Source organism: Phyllostomus hastatus, unplaced genomic scaffold, assembly GCF_019186645.2.
Source record: "Phyllostomus hastatus isolate PE091 unplaced genomic scaffold, TTU_PhHast_1.1 phas_scaffold_93, whole genome shotgun sequence".
In the NCBI taxonomy this organism is placed as follows: domain Eukaryota; kingdom Metazoa; phylum Chordata; class Mammalia; order Chiroptera; family Phyllostomidae; genus Phyllostomus; species Phyllostomus hastatus.
The window spans coordinates 31,493,946-31,520,576 of record NW_025334042.1 but is presented as its reverse complement, the minus strand read 5'-3'; the positions used below and the strand labels follow the sequence as shown (position 1 = coordinate 31,520,576).

General features: G+C 40.2%; 1 protein-coding gene and 1 pseudogene across 3 annotated transcripts in view; both read left to right on the top strand.

Moving 5' to 3' along the window:
• FGD4 (FYVE, RhoGEF and PH domain containing 4) overlaps positions 1–26,631 on the top strand; it is a 214,072-nt gene that overhangs the window by 119,586 nt on the left and 67,855 nt on the right. For all 3 annotated transcript variants that reach the window (XM_045828988.1, XM_045828991.1, XM_045828990.1), the window contains exon 2: positions 21,925–22,077. In XM_045828988.1, coding sequence (XP_045684944.1) covers positions 21,925–22,077 — 153 coding nt within the window. The remainder of the gene's footprint in view (positions 1–21,924; positions 22,078–26,631) is intronic.
• On the top strand, positions 11,044–19,288 carry LOC123812520 (annotated as a pseudogene).

Genomic DNA, 26,631 nt, shown 5'->3' with positions numbered 1-26,631 from the left:
GTTTGTGATTAAGATAATTAAAAACAATTCTGTTTGGTTTTAGCAACATCCTTTTTCCAGCCTTATGAAATGTTGGCCAGTTTGATTTTCTTCCTTTTGGATCTGCAGATAAATTTTTTGTGAGACAAATAGTTTGGCAGTGGGCAGGAGGAAGAAGAAAAGCCAAGATTCTGTTAATTTATAAACCAGACATCTTGAGTAAATATGTGGACTGTAGCTCTTAAAAAAACCCAAACTATCTTTTGCCCTTCAAGTTCTTTTCTTACATCTGTTTTTCTTTTCTTTTTAAAAAATGAAAACTCCTCCATATTTAGGATGATTTAGATGTCAGGTATAGCAAGTGGGTTTCTCACGTGTCAACTCAGGCCAAGGGGTTGCAACTGACTGGAGTTCTGGGCGGGGAAAGCCTTCTAAGACCACACCTGTCAGTGAGAAGTATATGCATATTTATGCATGTATATAAATAAATATAAAGTGGAATAGAAGAGTGAATTGAATAAAGCAGGTATTTTCCATCCTTGATCCAGATAACATGTTTAAAATAATTTTCTTTTTCTTTTATTACAATTTATGCCCCTTATTCCCCACTTCCTCCCCCACAGTCACCAAACTGTTGTCCGTGTCCTTGAGTCCTTTTTCCTTTTTGCTCAATGCCTCCACCTCCTATGCTCCCACCCCCAGAGCTGTCAGCCTGCTCTCCATCTATGAGTCTGTCTCTCTTTTGCTTGTTAGTTCAGTTTGTTCATTAGATTTCATTTATGAATGAAATCATATGGTATTTGTCTTTCTCTCACTGGCTTATTTCACTTAGCATAATGTTCTCCAGGTCCATCCATGCTATAGCAAATGGTATAATTTTCTTTTTTATGACCTAGTACTATTCTGTTATGTATATGTACCATAGTTGTTTTATCCACTCATTTACTGATGGACACTTGGATTGCTTCCATAACTGGCAATGTTAAATAACGCTATAGTGAACATAGGGGTGTTACGATGTTCTTTCAAATTAGTGTTTTGGGTTTCTTTGGATATATTCCCAGAAGTAGCAGCACTGGGTCAAAAGGCAGATCCATTTTTAATTTTTTGAGGTAACTCCATACTGCTTTCCACAGTGGCTGCATCAATCTGCATTTCCACCAATGGTGCAAAAGTGTTTCCTTTTCTCTACATCCTCACCAGCACTTGTTGTTTGTTGATTTATTGATGATAGCCATTCTGGCTGGTGTGAGGTGATATCTCATTGTGTTTTAATTTGCATTTCTCTGATAATTAGTGACATTGACCATCTTTTTATATGTCTGTTGCCCATCTATGTGTCCGCTTTAGAGAAGTGTCTATTCAGGTCCATTGCCCATTTTTTAATGGATTTTTTTTTGGTGTTGAATTTTGTAAGCTCTTCATAAATTTTGGATAGTAACCCCTTATCAGATGTATCAGTGAATATATTCTCCCATTCTGTTCATTGTCTTTTTATGTTGTTGATGATTTCCTTTGCTGTGTAAAAATTTTGTAGTTTGATGTAGTTCCATTTATTTATCTTTTCTTTTGTTTCCTTTGCCCAAGGAGACATATTAGAAAAAACACTGATAGAAGCAATATCCAAGATTTTACTGCCTATGTTTTCTTTAAGGACTTTTATGGCTTCTGGTCAGACATTTAAGTCTTTAATCCATTTGGAGTTCATTGTTCTTTGTGGTGTAAGAAGGTGGTCTGGTTTCATTTTTCTGCATGTCTGTCCAATTTTCCCAATACTGTTTATTGAATAAACAACCTGTAGCACATTGTGTGTGTTTGCTTCCTCTGTGAACTATTAATAGACTATGAAGATGTGGGTTTACTTCTGGGCTCTCTATTCTGTTGCATTGGTCTGTGTGTCTGTTTTTATGCCAGTACCATGCTGTTTTGATTACTCTGGCTTTATAGTATCGTTTGATATTAGGTCACATGGTTCCTCCAGCTTTGTTCTTCTTTCTCAGCATTGCTGTTGCTATACAGGGCCTTTTGTGGTTCTGTATAAATTTTTGAAATATTTGTTCTAGGTCTTTGAAATATGTTATTGGAATCTTGATAGGAATTGCATTGAATCTATAGATTGCTTAGGGTAGCATGGAGATTTTAATGATGGTGATTCTTCCCATGCATGAACATGGTATGTGCTTCGACTTATTTGTATCTTGTTCAGTTTCTTTCTTCAGTGTATTATAATTTTCTGAGTACAGGTCTTTTACATCCTTGGTTAGACTTTCTCCTAGGTATTTTATTCTTTTTGAAACAATTGTGAATGGGATAGCTTTCTTAGTTTCCCCTTCTGACAGTTCATTATTGGCATATAAAAATGCACCTGATTTCTGGATATTAATTTTGTATCCTGCTACTTTCCCGAATTCATTGATCAGTACCAGTAGTTCCTTGGTGGAATCTTTAGGGTTCTCTATGTACAGTATTAGGTCATCTGCAAATAAAGAAGTTTTACTTCTTCCTTTCCAATTTGGATGCTTTTTATTTCTTCTTCTTGTCTGATTGCTGTGGCTAGGACTTCCAGTACTATGTTGCATAAGAGAGGTGAAAGCAGATATCCTGACTTGTTCCCAATCTTAAGCAGAACACTTGTAGTTTTTGCCCATTGAGTATGATGCTGGCAGTGAGTTTGTCATATATGGCCTTTACCATGTTTAGGTAATTTCCCCTCTATTTCTACTTTGCTGAGAGTTTTTATCATAAATGGGTACTGAATTTTATCAAAAGTCTTTTCTGCATTTATTGATATGATCTTGTATTTTTTATACCTCATTTTCTTTATGTTAAATCATATCTATTGATTTGCAAATATTGTACCAACCTTGAATGCCTGGAATAAATCCCACTTGATCATGGTGTATGATCTTTTTGATGTATTGCTGTATTCAGTTTGCTAGTATTTTGTAAACGGTTTTAACATCTGTCTTCATCAAGGATAGTGGCTGTAATTTTCTTCCTTTGTAGCGTCTTTATCTGGTTTTGGAATTAGGAGAATGATGGCCTTGTAAAATGATCCTGGGAATTTTCCCTACTCTTGAATGTTTTCGTTTAGTTTGAGAAGGAGAGGTGTTAGTTCTTCTCGGAATGTTTGGTAAAATTTACCTGTGAAACCATCCAATCCAGGACTTTTGTTTTTGGGGAGTTTTTTGATTACTGCTTCAATTTCACTAGGTATAATCTGTCTATTCAGATTCTCTGATTATTACTGATTTATTTTGGTGGGTTATATTAATATATTTATAGGAATTTATCCATTACATCCAGTATGTACAGGTTGTCCAATTTGTAGGCATATAGCTGTTTGTAATATTTTCTTACAATTCTTTATATTTATTAGGTATCATTTGTTACTTCTTCTCTTTCATTTCTGATTTTATTTATTTGGGTCCTTTCTTTTTTTTTTATCTTAATGAGTCTGGTTAAAGATTTGTCCATCTTGTTTATCTCATCAAAGAACCAGCTAATGGACCCTTGATCTTTTGTATTATTTTTTAAGACTATTTTGTTTACTTCTTCTCTGATCTTTTTTATTCCCTTCCTACTCCTCACTTTAGGCTTTGTTTGTTGTTCTAGTTCAAGTTCCTTTAAGTGGGAAGTTAGATTGTTTCTTGTGTTAGGCCTGTAATGCTATAAATTCCCCTCTCAGGAGTGCTCTCCCTGTGTACCACAGACTTGGGATTGTTGTGTTCTCATTTTTGTTTGTTTCCATGTTTGTTTTTATTTCTTCTTGATCTCATTATTAACCCACTCATTGTTTAGTAACACATTATTTAGCTTCCATTTCTTTGTGTATTTTTCAGGTTTTTTTCTTGTGACTAATTTCTAGTTTCATTGTATTATAGTGAGAGAAGATGCTTGATATAATTTCAGTCTTCTTGAATTTATCAAGACTTGCTTTGTATCCTAACATGTGGTCTATCCTAGAAAAGGATCCACATGCAGTTGGAAAGAATGTATATTCTGCTGCTTTGGGGTGAAATGTTCTGATGATATTATTTAAATCCATTTGATCTAGTGTGTCAATTAAGGCTGCTGTCTTCTTGTTGATTTTCTGGCTGGAAGGTTTATCCGTTGAAGTCAATGGGGTGTTAAAATCCCTGACTATGACTGTAGTCTGTCATTCTCTCCCTTTATGTCCATCAAGGTTTCCTTTACATACACAGGTGCTCCTATGTTGGGTGAAAACATGTTTACTCTGGTTGGATTGTTCCCTTTATTGTTGTGTGGTCTCCTCCTTTGTTTGTTACTATAACCTTGATTTTGAAATCAGATTTGTCAGGTATAAGTATAGCTACCCAAGCTTTTTTTTCCCCCTTTCCATTTGCATGAAATATATATTTCCATTCCTTTACTTTTAGTCTGTGTGTATCTTTTATTCTTAGGTGGGTCTCTTGAACAGCATAAATGGGTCTTGTTTTCTTATCCATTCACCTACCTCATGTTTTTAATTGGAGCTTTATGCCATTTACATTTAAAGTGATTCTTGATAAATATGTATTTATTGCCATTTTATTATTTCAACTCTTTTCCTCTGTTTTTTTCTAAAGATTTTATGTATTTATTTTTTAGAGAGAGGTGAAGGAAGGGGGATAGCCAGGCAGAGGAACATTGATGTGAGAGGGAAACATTGATTGGTCGCCCCTTGTACACACACCGACAGGGTACCAAATCCACCACCCAGGCCTGTGCCCTGATTAAGAACTGAACCGGCCACCTTCGGCTGCACATAGTGACGCATAACAGAGCCACACTGGTCAGGGTTCCTCTAGTTTTTTTCTTCTTCCTCTTTTTCTTAAAGTAAACCCTCTAACATTTGTTGCAGTACTGGTTTGTGGTAACAACCTCCTTTAGCTTTTTCTTGTCTAGGAAGCTCCTTGTTTCAGTTTTAATTTTAAATGATAGCCTTGCTGGGTAATGTAGCCTTGTTTGTAGGTCCTTGCTGTTCATCAACTTGAATATTTCACACCACTCCCTTATGTCCTGAAATGTTTCTGTTGAGAAATCAGATGACAGTCTTATTTGGTGCTCCCTTATATGTAACTATCTGCTTTCCTCTAGTGGATTTTAGGAGTCTCTTCTTGTCTTTAAGTCTTGTCATTTTAATTATGATGTGCCTTGGTGTAGGCCTATTTGGGTCTAACTTGTTTGGGACTTTTTGAACTTTCTGGGCTCATGTGTCTGTTTTCTCCAGCAGATTAGGGAAGTTTTTGGTCATTATTTCTTTAAGTAGGTTCTTGATCCCCTGCTCACTCTCTTTCCCTCTGGCATTCCCATGATGCAGATGTTGTGGTGCTTCATATTGTCTAAAGGTTTTCTTGAGTTCTCTTCATTTCTTAAAATTCTCTTTACCTGTTTTGCTCTGTTGGGTGTTTTTTTCTACCTAGTCTTCCAAATAGCTTATTTGATCCTCTGCTTCATCTCACCTACTCTTTATTCCTTCCAGTGTGTTATTTCTTTCAGATATTGTATTCTTTATTTCCGACTGGTCATTTTTTATGGTTTCTATGTCATTTTTCAAGCTGTTGAGTATTCTTATAATTATTACTTTAAACTCTGTATCTGTTAAATTGCTTGCTTGAATTTCATTTGGTTCTTCTTATGGAAAATTCTCCTGTTCTTTCATTTGAGGTCTGTTTGTTGTTGTTGTTGTTGTTGTTGTCATTGTCTTCCCATTTTGGCTGCTTCTTTGTATTTGGTTCTATGTATTATGCAGATCTGCAAATACTCTGGTGCTGTCCAAGTCAGATGCTGCCTGTGTCTGGCCCTGAGAAGCCTGTTTGGAGCTATCAGCAATCCACAGCTTATGGCTTCCTTTGCTGGGCTTGGGTACATGCAGAAAGAACCAAATTGAGCACCCACACCAGCTTTTACTAGCACTGGGCTCAGGGGAGGGTCAGCTTAAGTCTCAGAGCTCCCAGAGATCTGTCCTTGCTGTTAGGCTTAATGACTGGAATAGCCTTCAGCTGTACTCAGCAGCCTGGCTTAAGCCCCATGGTGGATCTCTCCCTGTATATCCAGATTTTCCTTTCTTTTTTTTTAAGGTTTTATTTATTTATTTTTAAAGAGAGGGGAAGGGAGGGAGAAGGAGAGGCAGAGAAACACTAATGTGTAGTTGCCTCTCATGTGGCCTCCACTGGGGACCTGGCCTACAACCCAGGCATGTGCCCTGACTGGGAATCGAACCAGCAACAGCCTGTTCACAGCCTGCTCTCAATCCACTGAGCTACACCAGCCAGGGTAAGATTTTCTTTATATATTTAGATGCTTCTGTGTTGAGTGCATAAATGTTTACAAGGGTTATATCATCTTCTTGGATTGATTCCTTTATCATTATGGAGTGTCCTTCTTTGTAATTATAGCCTTTATTTTGAAGTCTGTTTTGTCTAAGTATTGCTACCCCAGCTTTTTAAAAATTTATCTTTGCATGAACTATCTTTTTCTGTCCCTTTACTTTTAGTCTCTGTGTGTCTTTTGTTCTGAGGTGGGTCTTTTGTAGACAGCATATATATAGGAATGTGTTTTTATTGATTTTTCTATTTTAGAATGAGAGGAGGGGAGCAAGAGAGAGAAAGAAACATTGATGTGAGAGAAAAACATTCATTGGTTGCCTCTTATTTGTGCCCTGACCAGGGATCAAACCTGCAACCTAGGTATGTGCCCTGACTAGATATTGAACCTGCAACCTCTTTTGGTGCACAGACCATGTTCCAACCAACTGAGCCACTCAGCCAGGGGGTTCTTGTTTTCCTACCCATTCACCTACCCTATGTCTTTTGATTGGGGCTTTTAAGCCATTTACATTTAAAATGATTATTAATAGGTACATAAATTATTGCCTTAAAAAAACAGTAACTGTGTTCCTTTTTTTCTTTCTTCCTCATAAAGAAGACCCTTTACCGTTTCTTGTTCTGCTGGTTTTGTGGCAATGAACTCCTATTTAGCTTTTTGAAAGTCTTTATTTCTCCTCCAATTTTAAGTGATATCCTGGCTGGATAAAGTAGTCTTGGTTATAGGTTTTTGCTTTTCACCGCTTTGAACATCTCATGCTAATCCCTCTGGCCTGAAATATTTCTGTTGAGAAATAAGCTTGTCAGTCTTAGGGGAACTCCCGGTAGGTAACTGTCTTTTTCTTGATGCTTTTCTGATTCTCTTTTTGTCTTTTACCTTTGCCAGTTTAGTTATGATGTGTCTTGGTGTGGGCCTTTTTTGGGCTCATCTTGTTAAGGACTCTATTCTCCCTCGACTGTGTGTTGGTTTTTTTTTTTTTCCTTTTTTTTTCTTTTTACCAGGTTAGAGAAATTTTCAGTTGTTATTTCTTCAAATAAGGTTCCCAATCCCTAGCTCTTTCTTTTCTCCTTCCGGTCCCCCTGTTATGTGGATATTATTACTCTTCATTGTGTCCCAATGGTCTCTTAATAACTATCCATGTATTTTAAAAATCTTTCTTCTTTTTGCTGTTCAGGTTGGGTGTTTTCTGCTACCTTGTCTCCCAAATCACTGATTTCATTCTCTGCTTTATCAAACCCATTGTTTATTCCTTCTTATCTTTTCTTCCTTTCAGATACCGTAGTCTTCATTTTTTACTGTTTTTTCCCAATGAATTCTGTCCTTTTTCATGCTGTTGAAATTCTCACTAATTTTCTTGAGTATACTTATATCCATTGTTTTGAACTCCATATCTGGTAGGTGGCTTTCCTCCATTTCATTTATTTATTGTTCTGAAAACTCCTGTTCTGACATTTGGGACATTTCTTTGTCTCCCCATTTTGGCTGCCACTCTGTTTCTATGGTTAGGTATCTTGTGGGACCCATTGGTACAATTTCCTTGATCACCTGAGCTGGGTGCTCCAGCAATGTCTTTTGTGTTGTAATTGAGTCTTGATTACTATTGGCCTGTTGGTGCTTGGGGTCAACCCTCAGGCTGGCAAGCTGTGAGGATTAACCCTGACCCCAGTGTCTGAGCTGCTGTGCAGGAACTGACCACACAAAGCAGAATTTGCCTCATGGGGTTTGGTGCCTGCCGAGATCTCCCTTTGGATGTGCTGCTCATGGAGCTAATTGCATCCGGCTCTGATGTCTAAAGCCGGTCACTGGGTATGTTATTTCTGGGGCCTCTTGTGAGGGACTCTGGTGCAGTCAGTGTCAGATGCTGCTTGTGACTAGCCCTGGGCAACCTGTTTGGAGCTGTAAAGCAACCCACAGTTTGTGATAGTGTCTGCTGGGCCTGAGTGTCCATTGGTAGGGCCAGTCTCTCTTTTATCAGCACCCTGAGCTGAGGGGCAAGTCAGCAAAAGGCCCACGGCATCCTGACTTTCCTCTGCCTGCTGGCTTCCTCTTAGGCTCAGTCACTGAAAGAGCTTCTGGTGGTATCTGAGTTGCATGAGGCAGGTTCCCAGTGAATCAATAGGTAGATGTATGTGCCTTTCACTAGACTGATAAATATTCAAACCTGGAGCCAGTGCTAGGTCTGAGGCCGATCAGCAAAATCCCAGGGTTCCCCAAGGCTAGCTTCCACTTGCCATTGCCCTCAGGCTTTTGTGTTGGGAAGCTTCTCAGGGAGTTGTCAGGGTGAGGCCAGCAGAGTTTATCAGGCCCAGGCAGACCAAGATTTGGCTGACGGTTCTGCGCTGCCCAGGAGTGTGAGGGAAAAATGGCTTCTGTCCCGGAGCAACACAAGTCAGTTTGTTTTGGGTTCTGCCCATACCTCCTGGAGATTCTGAGCTCTGGCAGTACAGTGCTGCCAGGGGTAGGTAGTGTATCTCCCATGAGGGGGCTGGTCTGCTGGGTAGGTGGAGGGAATGGCCCTCGCCCCAGAGCCACACAACCCAGCCTCTGACACCCCCAAGACCACCAGGACCTCTACAGCCCAGGACAGGCAGCTGACTCCTCCATAGGGTGTGAGCTTTGCAGGGTCGGTGACAAGGAGTCAAGAGGGTGGGCTATTGCATTACTCCAGGCTTAGGTACTTGGGAGGGAATTGCTTCACCCAAGAAAGGTGGCTTCTGCGTCTGCGGATTCAGAGAGGCATTCAGCACAGAGGCCCTGGCAGCTATCCCTTCAGCTCTCACCAATAGCCACAGATCCCAGTCTCTCTGCACAGGACTCTGTTCTGCTCTGAGCTGCCCTTCCTTCTCTGGAGCCAAGATGAGTGACTACTACTGAGATTTTGTGTATTGTCCTTTTAAGGGGGTGTCTAGGTTTCTAGCCAACTCCCCTCTCCCTGGCAGACAGAACTGTTGCAGATTTTCACAGCCAGATGTTATGTGGGTGCCTCTTCCTGGCTCTGGTGCTCTGGTGCTCTGGGCTGGAGAGCCTGGCATGAGGAGACCTCTGCTTCTCAAGACCGGGGCCTTTGCAGCTGAGCTTTCCCTCCCAATTCTCAGCTGCTCCAAGTGGGAGTGGGTCCAACCCTTTTCACATCTTAGCCCTTCCTACCAGTTTCCATATGGCTTTTTCTGTAAATCCTTGGTTGTAAGACTTCTCTGTTCACCTTGTCTTTAGTTGGTATTCAGGTTGATTGTTTTATATTTTAGTGGTCCTGGGAGGAGATGAGTGGAACTTTCACCTACTCTGATGCCATCTGGGATCTCTTGTATTTCTTAAATTGGATTTTTAAAAATTTCCTAGCTGTTTTGAAGCTCCTAGCTCCACAATATTGACTTAAATAGAAGCACAGAGGCAGGGCAAGACGCTGTAATAAAACAGATGTAATTGTTGATTGTCTGCTGAGTAAAAGGCAAAGGAGTGTGAGCTTGAGTCCCTGTCCAGATGTACTTACAAACTCTGTAAATATAGCATCTAAGATCAGCCTTGTAACTTAACACTACTTCCGTTTATTTACCTTTACTTGGACATAAAGATGCCAACCTTACTTTATCTCAGAAGCTTCTTGAAAGGAGTGAATGAAAATGCATGCAAAGTACTTCACATACTGGCTACATGGCACAGAATAAATCATATTGTTAGATTTTATTATTACCATTATTGCTAATAGTAATAAGAACCACAGTAGTATTTCAAGCAAGTTTGTTGTAAATGGTGTAAGCACTATGGTTAAGTGGTTTTTAAAGCACTATGAACTCCCAAGCTATGATTGCTAATGTTGTGAAGTTCAGAATAAACGTTTTTGTGTATGTTACTGAAGGGCATGTCTCTTAGCATCAGTGTATCCCAGTTGGAAGTTTTGCATTGCACTGCATTTATTCAAACTCCTCTTGGTGTCTAGAGAACAAACCAGTTGAAAAAAGACCATTTCGAAAACTAGTTGGTTTTCTCAGGGGGCCTAGCCTATTCCAATACTCCGTTAATATATGGATTATAAGCCTTCAGAAAGAAGTTAAGCTTCTTATCAAATGAAGTGTTTTGACTGATCTTGGGGTTTAAACCCACAGGGAGGTCACAGAGTAAAGGAACAGTTGTGTCTGTTTTGACTACAGAATGAAAGGCCAGTGATGTGCTCTTACGTTCAGAGTATGTTTAGCATCTCAAAACAGTACTTCAGTTCATGTGGATTTAAGATCACTATAATGCTTTGTATGTGGTATGTGGAGTCTTCGGTAAAATGTAGCAAATACATATATGCTTATGGTACCTGTTTCAATGACATAAAACTGCCGGAGTGCTACATATGATTAATCTCTGCATTTTTAACTCTTATAATACTTTACATTCTATTTCATAACCACTTTAAGCCAATGTCCCTTTATAGATTTTCCTGTGTTGCTAAGTTGCATGCCTCTCGGTGTTCTGGGCTGTGGGTGTTGCGGCCGAGAGGAGGAGCAGGGTGAAGAGGACGGAGAGAAAGTGGATTGGCAGAATTACAGAATGAGATTTCAGCTCATTTTTTTAAGCCAAGGGCTCCTCAGCTTTAGACTCGACGAGCAGAGCTGAAGCGCCTGCCCGGTGGGTTTTTGTGGTCAGCTCCCTGTGGGATTGTGTGGCCTTGAAGCGGGGGGCAGCTGGTTCACATTCAGCAGCCGAGGGCAGGTTAGAGTTTTGGTTCTTAATTTCAGAGTCGGGGTCATGAGGGAGGCCAAGATGATTATTGGGAAGTCAGGAGCAGGTGCCAGTAATGGACATGGGAAAGTGTGGGAAATCACCAAGGCCGTAGCTGACAGGAAGCGGGAAGGAGTCTCTGGGGGTAACTTTTCCCAAAATGTGTTTCAAGATGCACTAGCTTCACGGGATGTTTACTTGTACATAACATACGATGGAAAGGTTTCCTGGAACGCACGGGGTTCAAAGTTAAACAGGTTTTCCTACTTAGGGCTTTTCACAGCCTCTACTATGCCCATTGGCATCACGGATACAGAAGGTCAAGCTGTAAATTTGGCAGGTCACAAGTGTGTTGGGCAGAATCCTGGCTGGTTGTGGTGGGGGTGGGGAAGTGGGTGGGGCTGATGAAGGGTCCTGTTGCTGGAGTGGTGTTTCACAGCTCGCGGTTTGGGAAAAGAGCCCTAGGGCATGTGGCGTGGGCTCTTCGGTGAGAACTGCCCCGGATCCTGCGTGGCCCTGAAAGAACCGTCAGGCACCCCAGAAATGTTCCCCAGGCTCCTTTCCTCCCTCCAGCCTAAGCACTTAGCTGATATTTGTTACTGCTGTTAATAAAATGAAGGATATTAGTCCTTCTAGGATGGACAAGTGAATTAACCTGTAATTACTGAGCCCAAAAACAAACAAAAAAAAACTGGGTCAGAGCCTCTGTACCATTGGCCCTGCCTCAGACAAATAGGCTTTTTCTCCCCTCTCTTAAAATGGGATTGAAAAATGAGGCGATGGAGTATTTAGGGATGGTTGAACCTGATGAATGTTAGGGAAGAATGTTCATTCTGAACAGTCTCACAGGCTCCTGAAATCTAAAGCACAGAGATCTGTTCTTGGCATTCTTACTTAAAGTGAAAGGCATTGTTTCCATGTCACATTAGGCATCAGCTGAAGCAAGGATCCTCCTTTCTTCCTGGCGGTTCCTCCTTCCTCAGCCAGTCCTCTACCATTGTCTCCACAAAGTGTCCCACAGCCACTCCTCCTCTCCACCCTCACCCCCAGCCATGGTGCAGGGTCTTACCCTGCTCATGGGCTGGCCCAGCTGTTTCCCAGCCATAGTGAGCAGGGGGTGGGGGTGGCAGGGGTTCCAGAGATCTGTGGAATCGCACAGCTCTTTCCCCTTTAAACTGTGAATTACATGAGGGTGAGGCTTATGTCTTATTTGTCCTCCTCTCCCCAGTAATTAGCAGAGCACGTGGCACTTCTAATTAGGGAGCTATCAGTCAATACATTTAAGTAGGGACAAAAAGAAGAAACAAAGAGTGGAATGAATTAGACATTTGGTAGGTTTTATTACTCTCTGCGGTTGATTTGTTAGATACTCTCTGTGCCTACAGAACAGTTTGTACTTTGGAGGCATAGCGATGAGAGCTATTAAAATTAAACACTAAGCTTGTTTAAGTGGTCATAAACACATTTAAATGTGCTTTTCAGAAACTGATTCGTTTTCAAAACAGCAGTTGTGATTAATATCAAATAAAATGTTGAATGGAGGAAAAATGCAAAAATTGTTTATGGGTTCAGGACACACAGTTACAATCATGGTAAAGAGTGAATGATGTGATTAAATCATCTGGGGTTAAAATTATCTTCAGTAAATTCTCCAAATATCAGACTTCATTTCATCATTAGTAACACTGTTGTTATCTTTAGTGAATAAGAGACCCATCATTGCCATACTAGGCCATACACTTGTAAGTAATTAATTATGGTATTCATTTGAAAAAGAGTCATTATTTGGTCAAAATTTACCCGAAATGATCTATTGGGAATCTTTGAAAGTGGAAGGATTGGGCGGTAGACCAAATGGCAGGTACTAAGAAAGTAGCACAGCAAGAAGAAGTGCTGGGTGGCAGTAAATCCAAATTTAGATGCTAGTGGGGAAAATATGTAAGCAGGCAGGAGGCAAAGAGTTACGAACTTCAGGAGTCTGGAAGGAGGAGAGACTAGGCATCTGGTCTCCTGACCTACTGTACTGCTGTTGTATAGTACCGAGTGTCATATAAATAATAATAATAGCAAACTGTTATATAGCATTTGCCTTGGGCCTGCTGCTACACTATAGTGCTTTCACTAGCATGAGTTAAATCACAATCCTCACAACACCCTTATGCGGGAGGGTACTGTTATGAATCCTATGAATGCTTGTTTATAGATGAGGAAATTGAAGTGTAGACCAAGTAAGTCAATCACCCAGCTAGTAAGTGGAGAAGTCAGGATTTATATGATAGATATATGACTGAGGCACCCTAAAGAATGTTTAAATTGCAGTAAGGGTATATTTGGGGCTTCATAATATACAATAACTTGTGCAATTGGCATGGAAACAGCCAGGTGGCATGCTTCTGGGATCCAGGAAAGCTGCGTAGGTGTGCATGTGCATAGCACCTGAGCTGCCCTTTGATCCGGATGATCCTGTGTGGAAACCTAACATTAGTTATCAGGTCCATCTGCACAATAATATACTTAGAGATCTTTGTGTGTATTCATTAATATCAGAGCTTAAAAGTGTAATGAATCTTAGGCTCTGACAAAATGTGATAGCTTCAAACTTAGCAGTCACTTGATTGTCCGGATGGGCAGTTTCTCAAGGACCTTTCTCATGACTAGCATGGTAGTAACACAGGGTGTTTGGATAAACCCAGGAATGGAAGTTATAAATAGAAAGAATGTATCGGATGAAGCACAGGAGGCTATGAACCTCAACCACCCTTTGCAAGGAAGCAAAAAGAAGCACATGTCATTGATTGTGGTTTTTCTTTGCACTGCCCCCCCACCTTCCGCTGTAGTCATGGCTGCAGATACAGAGTAATTTTTGTGCTTTAAATAGCAAGAGTTTTCTGTGATCTTGACCAACATTCTTAGTTGATTGTAGCCAAAAGGGGAACTTCCCTCCACGCATGGTTGGGAATGGGCCAGCTACCTCCACCTCCTTTCCGAACACAGAGATTCTGGAGGGAGTTTCGTCTCTAAAATGACACCAAACCAAGAAACAGCAGAACATACCGCCCAAGCCAGGCCCAGCACCAATCCAATGTTGTCATGGAATGTGCACTTTCAACACTTCCTATGCAGGGATTCGTGGTACCTAACAAGTGGTGACCCTGAAAGTGAGGAGCAGGGATTCGGACCCCTAAGTCCACATTCAAATTGTGGTCTCCAACATAGCAAACTCTATGGCCACCTGTGAGCGCCAACTCAAAACTTGAATTTTGGCAAGCTTAGTGAAAGGTGTTTCAGTTCAGTTCACCTAAGGGAATTCCTTTTTCCTTTGTTTTCAGTTTTTTTATTCAATTATAGTTGTCCCTGGTTTTCCCACATTGCTCTCCCCTGCTCTGCCCACCCTCCCCCACATTCAATCCTCTTCCTGCCCCCTGTTGCCCAATTTTTCTTTTTTACATCCTCACCCAAGGGTATGTTTCATTGATTTTAGAGAGAAGGGAAGGGAGGGAGAGATACACGGAAACATTATGTGAGAAACATCAATCAGCTGCCTCCTGTTGGCACCCTAGCCAAGGATCAAAGCCTCAACCTAGGTATTTGCCCTGACTGGGAATCGAACCAACAACCTTTTGGTGCATAGGATGATGCTATAGCCAACTGAACCACCTGGCCAGGGCTCTGGGTTTTGGGTTTTGTTTTGTTTTTAATTTAGTGATTTTAGAGAGAGAGAGAAAGGGAGAAAGGCGGGGGGGGGTATATCAGTTTGTTGTTCCACTTATTTATGCATTCATTGGTTGCTTCTTACATGTGTTCTGATTGAGATCAAATCCTCAATCTTGGCATATTCGGACAAGACTCTAACTGAGTTACCTGGCCAGGGCTAAATATTTCTGGCTTCAAGACAAAACTTATTTTTGTGTTTTTAGAGGCTGCATATTTGTTTTATCTCATTTTATACATATATTGTTGCATTTGCCTAAGAATGATACAGTAGTAATAATTGCCTTTTTACACTTTTTTTTTCTGGTGTCATATGGCTGTGGACCTTTAAAAATAGTGAATATCCATACTTATCTACATTTAATACTTATTTTGAATTCATATTGCTTTTGAACTTAAAAGCCTTCTAGCAACCAACTTTTCCTGCCAGTATAACATTCTATAATTTTAGGTAGCCTCAAATGATGCATCTAAAACATTGGCAGTCTTTATTTAGTGCTTTTCAGTTAGTAACACTAGTAAATGTAAGTAAAGTTATGGATTATAATAAACGGAAACATTTTAGTCAGTTGCTGGAATTTTTGGCTGCTGCCATTTTTATCAAGAGAAACATGGATTCACAACTCCCAAGGTTTAGGAATCTGATTTAAAAGGAAGATTACTTGGGTACAACTTTTTTCTAGATATTCATAGTTTGTCCAGAAATAACATTGAATGTTTTAAAATTTAGGTAAGAATGGAAATGTTTGAAATTTTGTGTACTAAAACAGGAGGTACACATTTCCTTATTGTTGGACTTTAGAAAACATCTCTCATGAGATGGAAACTAAGAAAGTAGGCAAAAAGGAACTAGCCTAAGGCCTCTAGAATTCATTTGTTCAACAAATATTTATTTAGCATCTACTGTGTGATAAGTGATGCCCCGGAGGTACATCAGAAAACAAAGATCATTGTTTTCTCAGAGCTTACATTGTAACATTGGATACAGACAATAAACAACAAACAAAATAGGAACTAGCCTAAGGCCTCTAGAATTCAATTGTTCGACAAATATTTATTGAGCATCTACTATGTGATAGGTGATGCCCTTGAGGTACATCAAAAAACAAAGATCATTGTTTTCCCAGAGCTTACATTGTAATGAGAGGAGACAATAAACAATAAACAAAATATCATGTGGTTTGTTAGAAGGTGATAAATGCTTGGGAAAAAATAAACTGTAAAACAAAATAAAACACTTAACGCTGTAGTCGTCAGGCTAGCTCATTTTGACAACAGCTAGAATAAAGGCCCTAAGGTTCTTGGCCTGTTTGAGGAAGAGCAAGGAAACCAGTCTGACCCAGTGGAGTGAGCAAAGGGGTGCAATGCCAGCTCGGAAGTCAGTGGTGAGGGGACTAGGACCAGATGGTACAGAGCCTGTCAGCCACTGTAAAGAGCTGAGATTTTATTCTGAGTAGAATATGGAGCCATTGGAGAATTTTATAAAAAGGATTTCTCCAGTCCAGTTGCAAATATAGACAGTAGTGGGCACAAGGGCAGGAACAGAGAGACCAGGTGGAGGGTCTGGGTGAAACCTACTTAAGGATTATGATTATTTAAACCAAAATAGTAGCAGTGAAGTTGGTGGTGGTAGATTGTAGAGTCAACAGAATTTCTTTTTTTTTTAATTGATTTGAGACAGAAACATCTATTTGCGATTCCATTTATTTATGTATTCATGGGTTGATTCTTGTTTGTGTCCTTACTGGGGATCGAATCTGCAACCTTGTCATTTCAGGACACCATCTAACCAATTAGGCTACCCAGCCCGGGCTTACACAGAAAATTGTGATAAATAGGATGAGGAGGGTGAGAGAAAAGGAAAAGACTGGATGATGCTCCCAGTCTTGTTGCCCTAAGCACACATGAAGTTGCCATTGACTTTGATGGAGGAGGCCGTTAGCACTGAGAGTTGGGAGATGAGAGAGTCGCACTTGGGTGTGTTGCATGTGAGCTCGTAGACATACTAGTAGAGATGCTAAGTAGGCAATTGAATGTAGTACTATTTCTTTACTTTTTTTTCATTAAGCAAGAGCTATGCTTGTTGTAATTACAGAAATTTATAAATTATATTAAAATGCATAGTAAAATTTACTGTCTTAACTGTTTTAAGTTCATTGGCATTGAGTGCATTTGCATTGTTGGGGTACCATGACCACTATCACCCCATCCTGCAGTTGAAACTCTCACAAAGGTGAAACTCGGCCCATTAAACAATAACTTCCCATTCTTGCAGCCCCTCAGTCCCTGGCAGCCACCATTTTGCTTTCTGTCTCTGACTTTGACTACTCTTTGTTCTTCATATAAGTGGAATTATACAGTATTTGTGTTTTTTACTTGGTTTCTTTCACTTAGCATAATAGTCTAGAGGTCGACTATGTTGTAGCATTCATCAGAAAATCCTTCCTTTTTAAGGCTGAATCATATTCCGTTGTATGTATGTGCCTCCTGAAAGGGAGATTCTACAAAGTGCCTGACCTTCAAAAGTGCTGAAGTCATGTGAGAGGAGCAGAGACTAAGCGACTGACAGATTGTAGTGCCCCAAGGGACACAATGAAAACTAAATGCAACATGGTATCTTGGATAGGATCCTGAAACAGAAAAAAGGATGACTGTGGAAAAGTTGGTGAAATCCAGATGAAATCTGTGGTTTAGTATTGTACCAATATTACATACTTGGTATTGATAAATGTACCATGGCTTCGTATGATGCTGAGGTTAGGAACCTGTGTGAAACTCTTCTGGAAATCTAAAATTATTTCAAAATATAGTTGTTTTGTTTTAAAAGGTATGTCTTTACTACTGGATAATGTACTGTGAAAAAGATTGTCTCCCCTAGAAAACTACTTCTGTCCTCTTAAATCCAAGAGATCCTCTTGCCTGGAGGGGTGGAGCTCATTGAGATCTTTTGAGCCAGAGACTTGGTGCAGTTGGGAGAGAGATGTTATGGATGGATGAGGCAGTATAGACCTGGCCATGGCAAGGCCATAAAGATGTGAGCTGAGTGAGGTCTTGGGTACCATGGCAAGAGACTAGACCTGAAGAATCAGAAAACTGAGTGGCCTTTGCTTTGGAATGGATGGCCCAAAAGTAAGTCCAACCTTAAAGTGTAAAAGAGCCATTCCAGGATGATTTGGCAAAACACTACAGTCCAACACAAAGTTTTGGAGACAAAGTCACCTTACAGCCATCAGAGGTATTATCTGCCACTCCTAAGTGTCCTGCAAAAGAAGACATAAATGAAAGTTAGGCCATGGGAGCAACATCTTCAGTTGGAATAAGAAGCCTTATACAGTCAAAGATGATGCTGGATGAAATGAGAATATCTGAGAAGCCCCTGAAGTTATCATATGTCTAGACATTCCTCAAAGGAAATAAGTCCCAGAAAGCTTACGTGAGTAACCTGAAGACAGAGGAATTCAAAATGGTTAGGGCTAGTGGATAAAAAAGCTTACAATCATTAAGAGAGAGCAAAGAGTGTTTCAGTCAGATCCCTCCTCCATTCTAATATAATGTGACTAGTTATATCTGTGCCCAAGATAACAGTCTAATCATTCCTTCTGGTTCTCTTTGGTAAATTGGAACCAAAAAGCGTCAATAGTTAATAAAAATTTTCTTGAATGGGTGGACCATCTGGTTACAATTTCTGTTTTAATTATCTGTTATGCAACTGGCATCCAAATAAGGACCGTCTCCAAATATGAGTAGGCTGAGTCAGTTATAAACAAGCAAAAAGAAGTTTAACTCTTTATTGCTAGTATCCACGATGTCAGAAGATAAAGTATTTAATGAAATGGTGTGCTTTTAGGTAAACTTCATTATCTCATGTGGGCAGGTGACTTTCTTGTACAGGGCAAGATAGGAAATATTTTAGGCTTTGCAGGCACATATGGTCTTCGTTGCATATTCGTCATTGCTTTAAAAGTTTTTTTTAAGGACTGTGTTCTCCAGAGCTATCACGTTGAGGACCATGTTGCACATAAGCATCCTGCTCACCAGGCAGTACACCAGGGGTTGGAAAAACCATACTAGGCAAAGAACTTGCATCAAGGTCAAAACTGAAATACATTAGTGTGCATGATTTACCCCAAGAAGGGCAGTCATATATGATGGCTGTGATGAAGAGTATGGCTGTCCCATCTTAGATGAAGATAGAGTAGTGGATGAGTTAGAAAACTAAATAAGTGAAGGTGGAATTTTTGTGGATTGACACAGTTGTGATTTCTTCCATGAACTCTGGTTTCATATAGTTTTTGTGCTGAAAGCAGATAACAGCATATTATACAAAAGACTTGAAACAAGGGGTTAATAATGAGAAGAAACTAAAAGGTAATATTCAGTGTGAAACTTTTCAAGTTCTTTCTGAAGAAGCAGGGGCATCCTGCAAGGAAGATATAGTGCATCAGCTGCCCAGCAGCAAACCAGAAGATCTCTAGAGGGTAACATCGATCAGTTATGTGAGTGGATTGAGCAGTGGATCGAGGATCATAGCTCTCGACTTGCAAAACTGGCCTCTTTATAATCACTCTCAATATTTCTCTTCCACATCAGATAAATTGTCCAATTATCAGTAAAACTTTTTTAAATTAAAATTGTGCTGCAGAACTAATAGGTAAATAGTAGAAAGGTTTATATTTGGGTTTTTTCCCCATTAGAAAGCTAAATAATCTCAAGTATAATGAATATAATATTATTAAGAATTGAGAATAGAAACTGTCATTATTTAATACTTCAATTGCTAAAGAATAAATAATCTGACCAAATGGGTACATGGATATCTTTTAACTTTTTTTTTAATTTATTTTTTAGAGAGGGAAGGGAGGGAGAAAGAGAGAGAAACATCAATGTGCGCTTGCTGGGGGTCATGGCCTGCAACTCATGCATGTACCCTGACTGGGAATCAAACCTGTAACACTTTGGTTTGCAGCCCGCCCTCAATCCACTGAGCTACGCCAGCCAGGGCCTTCTTTTAACTTTTTTACAGAAGAAAATGAACATGATCTCTCAAAACTAAGATCTAAAGATTAAAAAAATAACATGTTTTCTGTCTTTTACCATATTTTCATGCCTTGTGATAGTTTGGAGACTGATGTTAAATAGTAATCTCCTTAAGTTTCTGGCTATGGATTTATTGTGTGAGCAAAAGATTTGTAGTCATAATTTTAATGGATCTATAAGAAATGGAATTTGTAGTTCATCCCTTACTGCAGGCTTTTCAGCACATTCATGTGAGATAGTCTCCAACAAGTATGACACTTACGAAACTCATCGTTACCTCAACATTTGTTATCTAGAGATTAAGCACCTCCTTTTCAATTTAAATGATTTAACACATGTTTTGTTTCTAAATAGGCTAATTTTAGAGTACTTTTAACACTAAAAGTGATGATCTGTTTTTTGAGAGTCATTTTAATGTTTTCTCATTTAACCCATTAGCCGCTCACTTTTCATAGTTTTGTTGCTATAAATTGTCTCTAAAGCTGCATTCTTGCTTTCACAGAGTCTCATTTTTTTTTCTGGCACATTGCTGCTTCTGCCTCTGCTTTTGTAGTTGGGCTGTGGTTTTTCCCTGTTTCTGCGCCAGGCCATCCTTCACAGACCCCAGCAGGTGGCCTGTGGGATTACCACAGCATTCTTGGGATCGCTGTGGAACACATGTCCTCCGGCCCCTAAAAGGCTAAACCATCCAGTTGGATGATAGGCTACAGATTTCAGGGATATATTTTGCCTACTTCACATAGTTTTTCTGAGAAGGTAGATAAGACACACATTTAAACATCTGAGCTTTTATTTCTTCTGTTCACAATTTTAGTAATATGCTGTGAAATGATTTCCCCCAAGTGGCACATTCAAGGCCTTTGTCATATTTGGCGAAATAACGCTTAACCCAGCTGGCAGCCCGCTGCAGCAGGACGCTGCCCGATGGAAACTCAGTGTGTTTGTTTCAGCTCTGGGCCTCTCAGAACTTCTCCAGCAATACTTGGAACTCTTCATATCTTCTAAAATCTGTTTTACCAAGATAAATTTTAAAGGAAGCAGAGACAAAAAAGCAGTAGCGAGGTTTTTAATCAATATTATTTAACAATCAATTGAAATAAAAGGTTTTTTTTTCTTGCTCAGTAGAAAGTTCATTGGGTTTTATTAGCTTTTCTTGTTTTGAATAATAATGCTTTTTATCCCTAATAGTTTTCTTTTTATAGATATTTGGATTCTGTAAAAATGAAACTCTTTGTTTCGTAACCAGTCACAGTTCACAGTTTCTTAAATGGCATACTTTTATTTAGTGATGGTTAGTTCCCTGGTAGAAATTTATTTTTTCCTAAGCAATGTCCAATTTGTTATTAATATCACCATGTCAAGTAGAAGAAAGGGAAATTTAATATGAGTATAAAGACAAAAGATGGCCATATGATTTCTTTACAAGTCTCTTTTAAATTCAATATTTAACTTCCAAAAATGTATCTATTTTTTATGTATTCTCATGATGTATTTCAGTATTTTGAAGCATATTTGGCAATTTTGAGTTGTAAGTACAAGACAGTGTTACCCATATAATCTCACCATCCCTTTTTAGAGGAGAAAACATGGGTATTAGTTTATGCTATATGCTAATTTGGAGTCTGAGTAAGCTGGTGAGTCAGGGGGGTGTGTGTGTGTAAACTGTTCCCCTCTAATCCAGCCGCTCTCGCCCTTCTCCTCCTCTTAGGTCAGCTGTCAGGTTGGTGTTTTCCTGCTCTGTTCTTTTGAGTTGGACTGGGCTCTGGAAAGGAACGCTTTTACCAGATTAGTGCTGGGGCCTTGTGGTCTTCCTCTTAGTCGGCTTCGTCTGCACCATAGCAGCTGCATTATGCCCTTCTCGTGGCCCTGCAAGGGAAGGAGGAGACAGGGATGGTGGGGGAGTGTGTGTGCACACACACGCATGTGCAGCAGTCTCTGTCAGTATGCATTATAAGGTTTCTCAAGCACATGGAACGAGATCTTTCTCTGGAAAATTCGAATTTGTCAAGGCCAGCATACATGGGAAAAGTGTTTCTATGCTTAGTCTTGTAACTGTGATTGTTTTTGTCATATGGGGTCAGAAGAAATTTAAGTCATGAGACATAGTTGTAGTCTGCCTCTGCATTTATTTACCTGCCCTTGCTGTTTGAACTCTTTCAGGCAGCAGTACCTGTCCAAAGATCACCCTAGTTCCACTCTCCTTGAAAAGCAGCACAAGCACGCTGATTGATCAGAATGTATCTGATGAAGAGGCTCAGGGAATAAATGGAAAAACGCCAGCAAAACACTCAGCTGCAAGTCCAAAGCCACAAGGTATGCTGACCAGGGTTCTTTGAACAGGTTGGGCACTTTGTTCATTGGTGAAGGTGGCCCAGAAGAATGATGATCACTAAGGAAGAGTTTTAATTTATAAATGGGAGGAGCTGGGTGCACTCATTTTTTCAGGAGAAAAGACATTCTGTGAGCCTTCTCACACAGAGTTGGGTATTTGTTCTGCTCCTAAAACACCTTATACATTTGTCTATCATGGTTCTTTCCATGTTTCAGAGATTGTGTACACGTCCCCCTCAGGGGACTGTGGTCTGTTCACGAGTTATGTCTGACTTAGCGCGGGGTCTAACTTACCATTTGCATAATGAGTGTGCAACAGAGAGATGTGTTTAGAAGTACTGTCAGCAGTTGTTATGATTTGCTAGATGTCAGAGGATCTGTGGGACAGATCCTTCTGAAACAGTACTTAACGCGTGTAGTGAGAAGGTGATTTTACAACGTTAAGGAACCTGGGCTTGAAAAGCCTTCTTGGTAAAGTCATCCATTGAAATTAAATATAAATAGTTCAAGAATGGTGTAGCCCACAAGTGGTAAAACAGTTATAATGGTGAACTTGTTCAGTGACCATTTCCTTTTACGAATAAATTTCTACTGAACTGGGTATTGACTTTGAGAAGCACAAAGTGATAATTTTGCTGATGTAATATAAAGCTAAATTCCACTGTGGTCTAATGTATAATTTCTTTCTAACAGGTTTTTGTTTACACTGAATGATCAACATTCAGCCAAGAAACAAACTGGGCATTTGTAGAATTACTATTCTTTGGAAAAATCAATTTCTATTCGGTTTATTTTGTATTTACTTTGGTCTCTTTCTTGTTCTTGCAAAGAAAAAAAAGTGTTACAGAGAATGCACTGTAAAAGAGCTGATGGCATTCTTTAAAGTTCTTATGTTTTAAGGATTCCTGAAAGAGACCCTTAAGGAGGATTTAAAATAGTCTTCCACATTATGGAATATTTTTCTTTTGCTTTCACTTCTCTTACTATTGGTAGTGGTATCAAGTATAGCTATAAAGCAAGTTAAAAAAATTGGTGATTCAAATGAATAGCCTGTTTATAACCATTTCTTTTGGCTATATTCATCCCTATAACATTGATGTGAATATGAACATAAAAATTTTTGATCATGATTTAATTAAGCCATTTATTTGCAAAGTACAAAATTCCATCTTGCTTACTGAACCTGAGCTGACAAAGATTAAATGGGGTAAGAATATAAAAAATGAATGTAATTTAATTTTATGTAATTGCTAAGATCAAAAGCAAGAATTTCATTATTTATAAAGCCTTTTTTGGAAGCATCATTGCATTACTTCATTGTTTTTCATAGTTCACTGAGATACATTATAGCAGTGTCCTTCCTGAGCTACTGTGTGCTGAAATAATCATATCCTTTAGGGAGACGACATTTAACCTTGTTTTTGCTGTTTGTAGTTATATGAAAGTCAAGGTATTGCTACTTAAATACATATGCCATATGATCTCACCTGTAAGTGGAACCTAATCAACAAAACAAGCAAGCAAGCAAAATATAACCAGAGACATTGAAATAAAGAACAAACTGACAGTAGCCAGAGAGGAGGTGGGGGGAGGTAACAGGAGAAAGAAGAGAAAGGATCGTCAAGGAACACGTATAAAGGACCCATGGACAAAGCCAAAGGGGGGAAGGATTGAGGGTAGGGTGGAAGAAAGTGGTGGCGGGAAAATGGAGACAACTGTGTTTGAACAACAATTTAAAAAAAAGAAATAATAAAAGGTATGTAAGTAGGACAGAAGATTGAGCTGATAAAAATACATACATACATACATACATACATACATACATATTTACTTCCTACCTTGAATGTAGATTGATATATACAATGTTATCTAACTTCAGATACAGTCATGTGCTGCATAAGATGTGGATACATCCTGAGAAATGCATCATTAGGTGATTTCGTTGTTTTGCGAACATTATAGAACATTACACAAATCTAGATGGTCTGGCCCACTGCACACCCAGGCCTGTTACTTCTAGGCTATAGGCCTGTACAGCATGTTACTGTACAAAGCAGCGTGAAATTAAACCAAGCACAAGGGAAGATGATAGTGAAGAAACATGGCAAACAGGAGAAGTATGAGGCTGCTGCCTGCAGCATAACATGACATACTGGTCTTTTTTTCTCTTGTTGTTCTATGGCATATACTGTTTTACAGCAATCTTTTTTTTTGTACATAAGAAGAGTATACTCTAACATAATGATAGAAAGTATCCAGAATATACAAACCAGTAACTGTTGTTATATTATTAACAGTGGTTTATATTATATTATAATAAACAGTTGTTTATTATAATACCAAGCATTATGGACTGTACATAATTGCACATGCTATGCTTCATACAACCCACAACGCAGCAGGTTTGTTTACACCAGCATCACCTAGGATGGCTACAGTCACTGGACAATGTGAATTTTTCAGCTCCATTATCATCTGTTTTTAACAAAGATTTTATTTATTTTTTAGAGAAAGGGAAAGGGAGAGAGAAAGAGAGAGAAACATCAATATGTGAGAGAAACATCAATTGGTTGCCGCTTGCATATGCCCCAACCAGGAATCGAACTGAGTTTTTTGAGTTTGAGTTTGTGGGATGATGCCCCACCCACCGAGCCACACCAGTCAGGGCATCCATTATAATCTTAAAAGGAACCACAGTCGTATAGTTGCTCCCTCATTGACCAAAATGTTGTTATACTGTTAATGACTGTACTCAATAAACTACATAAAGTCTTTATACTTCTTTGAAAAAGTATTCTCACTTTTTTTGGCTCTTCCCAGCACTGCCCCCCACCAAGTTAAAATTTTAACCCCATCCTCAACTCTGGCATTTCGTGTTTCCCTATCCCTGCTTTCCCCCCTCATTCATTACAATCTGACCTGCTCTACAGTTCACTCATCCACGTCAAGTGTTTCCCCGCCTTTTGCAGTATTGCATTCCCCGTGCCTACGACACAGCATAGCAGGTCTTCAGCAATACTTGCTGAATGAATGCCTGCCTCATCAGCGTTTCTTACACTTTCTTTGCTTCTGCTGTTTTTTGTTTACAACCTAGAATGTGTGTCAGATAGAGACCAACATCCCTGAAGTGAGGGTATATCTTAGCATTGTGAGATCAGCCGCCAAACAGATTGGGCACCGTTTATGGGCTCACTGATCAGTAATCAGTGTTCCCCACCCTTTTCATCTCTCCAAACCCTTGAGGACATCTGGGTGACCAAGGCTCAGAAAGGAAAGGGATGCTAATGAGCACTTCTGTGCAGATGAAGGGATTATCACATTTGTTACTGAGCTGGGTGTGATCCAGCTGCCTGCTGCCAGACACAGGCATACAACAGATTGGTGGGGAAGGAAAAAGGTCTTCATTAAAATGTAGCCCAATTTGGAGAAGTGGGCAACCCCATGACTCCAGGCCAATCTCTTCCACAACACAGAAAGAATCCAGCCACCCCCAGAACCAGAGCCCGCGTCCAGAAACCTGCTCCATCTTTATCTGCCCTTTTGGGGCCCAAGGCTTTAGGCAAATGCGCTCCAGCTTCAGGCTTCTTTCCGGGAGGGTGCACTTCTGGGGCCACCATTGCCTCACCGCAGTTTCTTTCCTCTCCCCGGGCTGGTGCCGCTGCCAGGCCACTGCAGCTGGTTGTGGACGGAGCCCCATGCCCAAGGCTGCTTGTGCCCCTGGGGCTGGTTAGCTTCCTGGCCCGTGTGTCTGTGAGCCGATCTCAGAGTGAGAGACGGGGCAGTCCGGGACGTGTGCCAACGTCCTGCGGGTCACCATCAGGGCACAGGGCCCAGCATATGGGACTCGCCTTTGGCGTGAGCCAACCCCTGACTGGGCGAGTGAGGGGCAACAGAAAGGGCTAAAAAAACGTCCGCATCCCTGCCCTCCCTCCACTTAGATCTTTGGCCCTAAAGTTTCACGAGTTCTGGAAGCTTTCACTTCCCAGCCAATCCAGGCTTGGCTGGCAGGTCTGCACTTCCCCCAACCTCTGAGGGGGGCTTTCACCTTCACGAAACAGCCTGCGATAATGGTTTGTTTACTCTTTACCTGGGGGTGTGGAACTCTATCCCTGGGCAGCTCTGTGGTTTTGTTTTCTGCCACCCCTCCCTCCCTCCGAGGGAACAAAGGCTTTGGGCCCAGGAATCAGAGACCCCTTCCCTCTCCCCAGCGATCTGGCCAGATCCCTTTGTATCACACTGACACCTGTGGTTTCACTATGTTGCAAATCCCTTACAAGTTATGAATGATGAGGCTGCTGAAGCTTCCAGATCCATTATGCCAGTTTAACTTAAAGACTCTTAGTGTAGATCAGAGGTTCTCACCTGGAGACAATCCCCCCATTGGTATTGTCTGGAGACTTTTTTGTTTGATACAATTTGTGGGAGCTGCTGTTGGCCTCTACTAAACAGAGGCTAGGGATGCTTCTCAGCGGCCTACAAGACACATGCCAGTCCCCCCACTTCTGCCCCCAAAGAATTATCCAACTTGAAATGTCA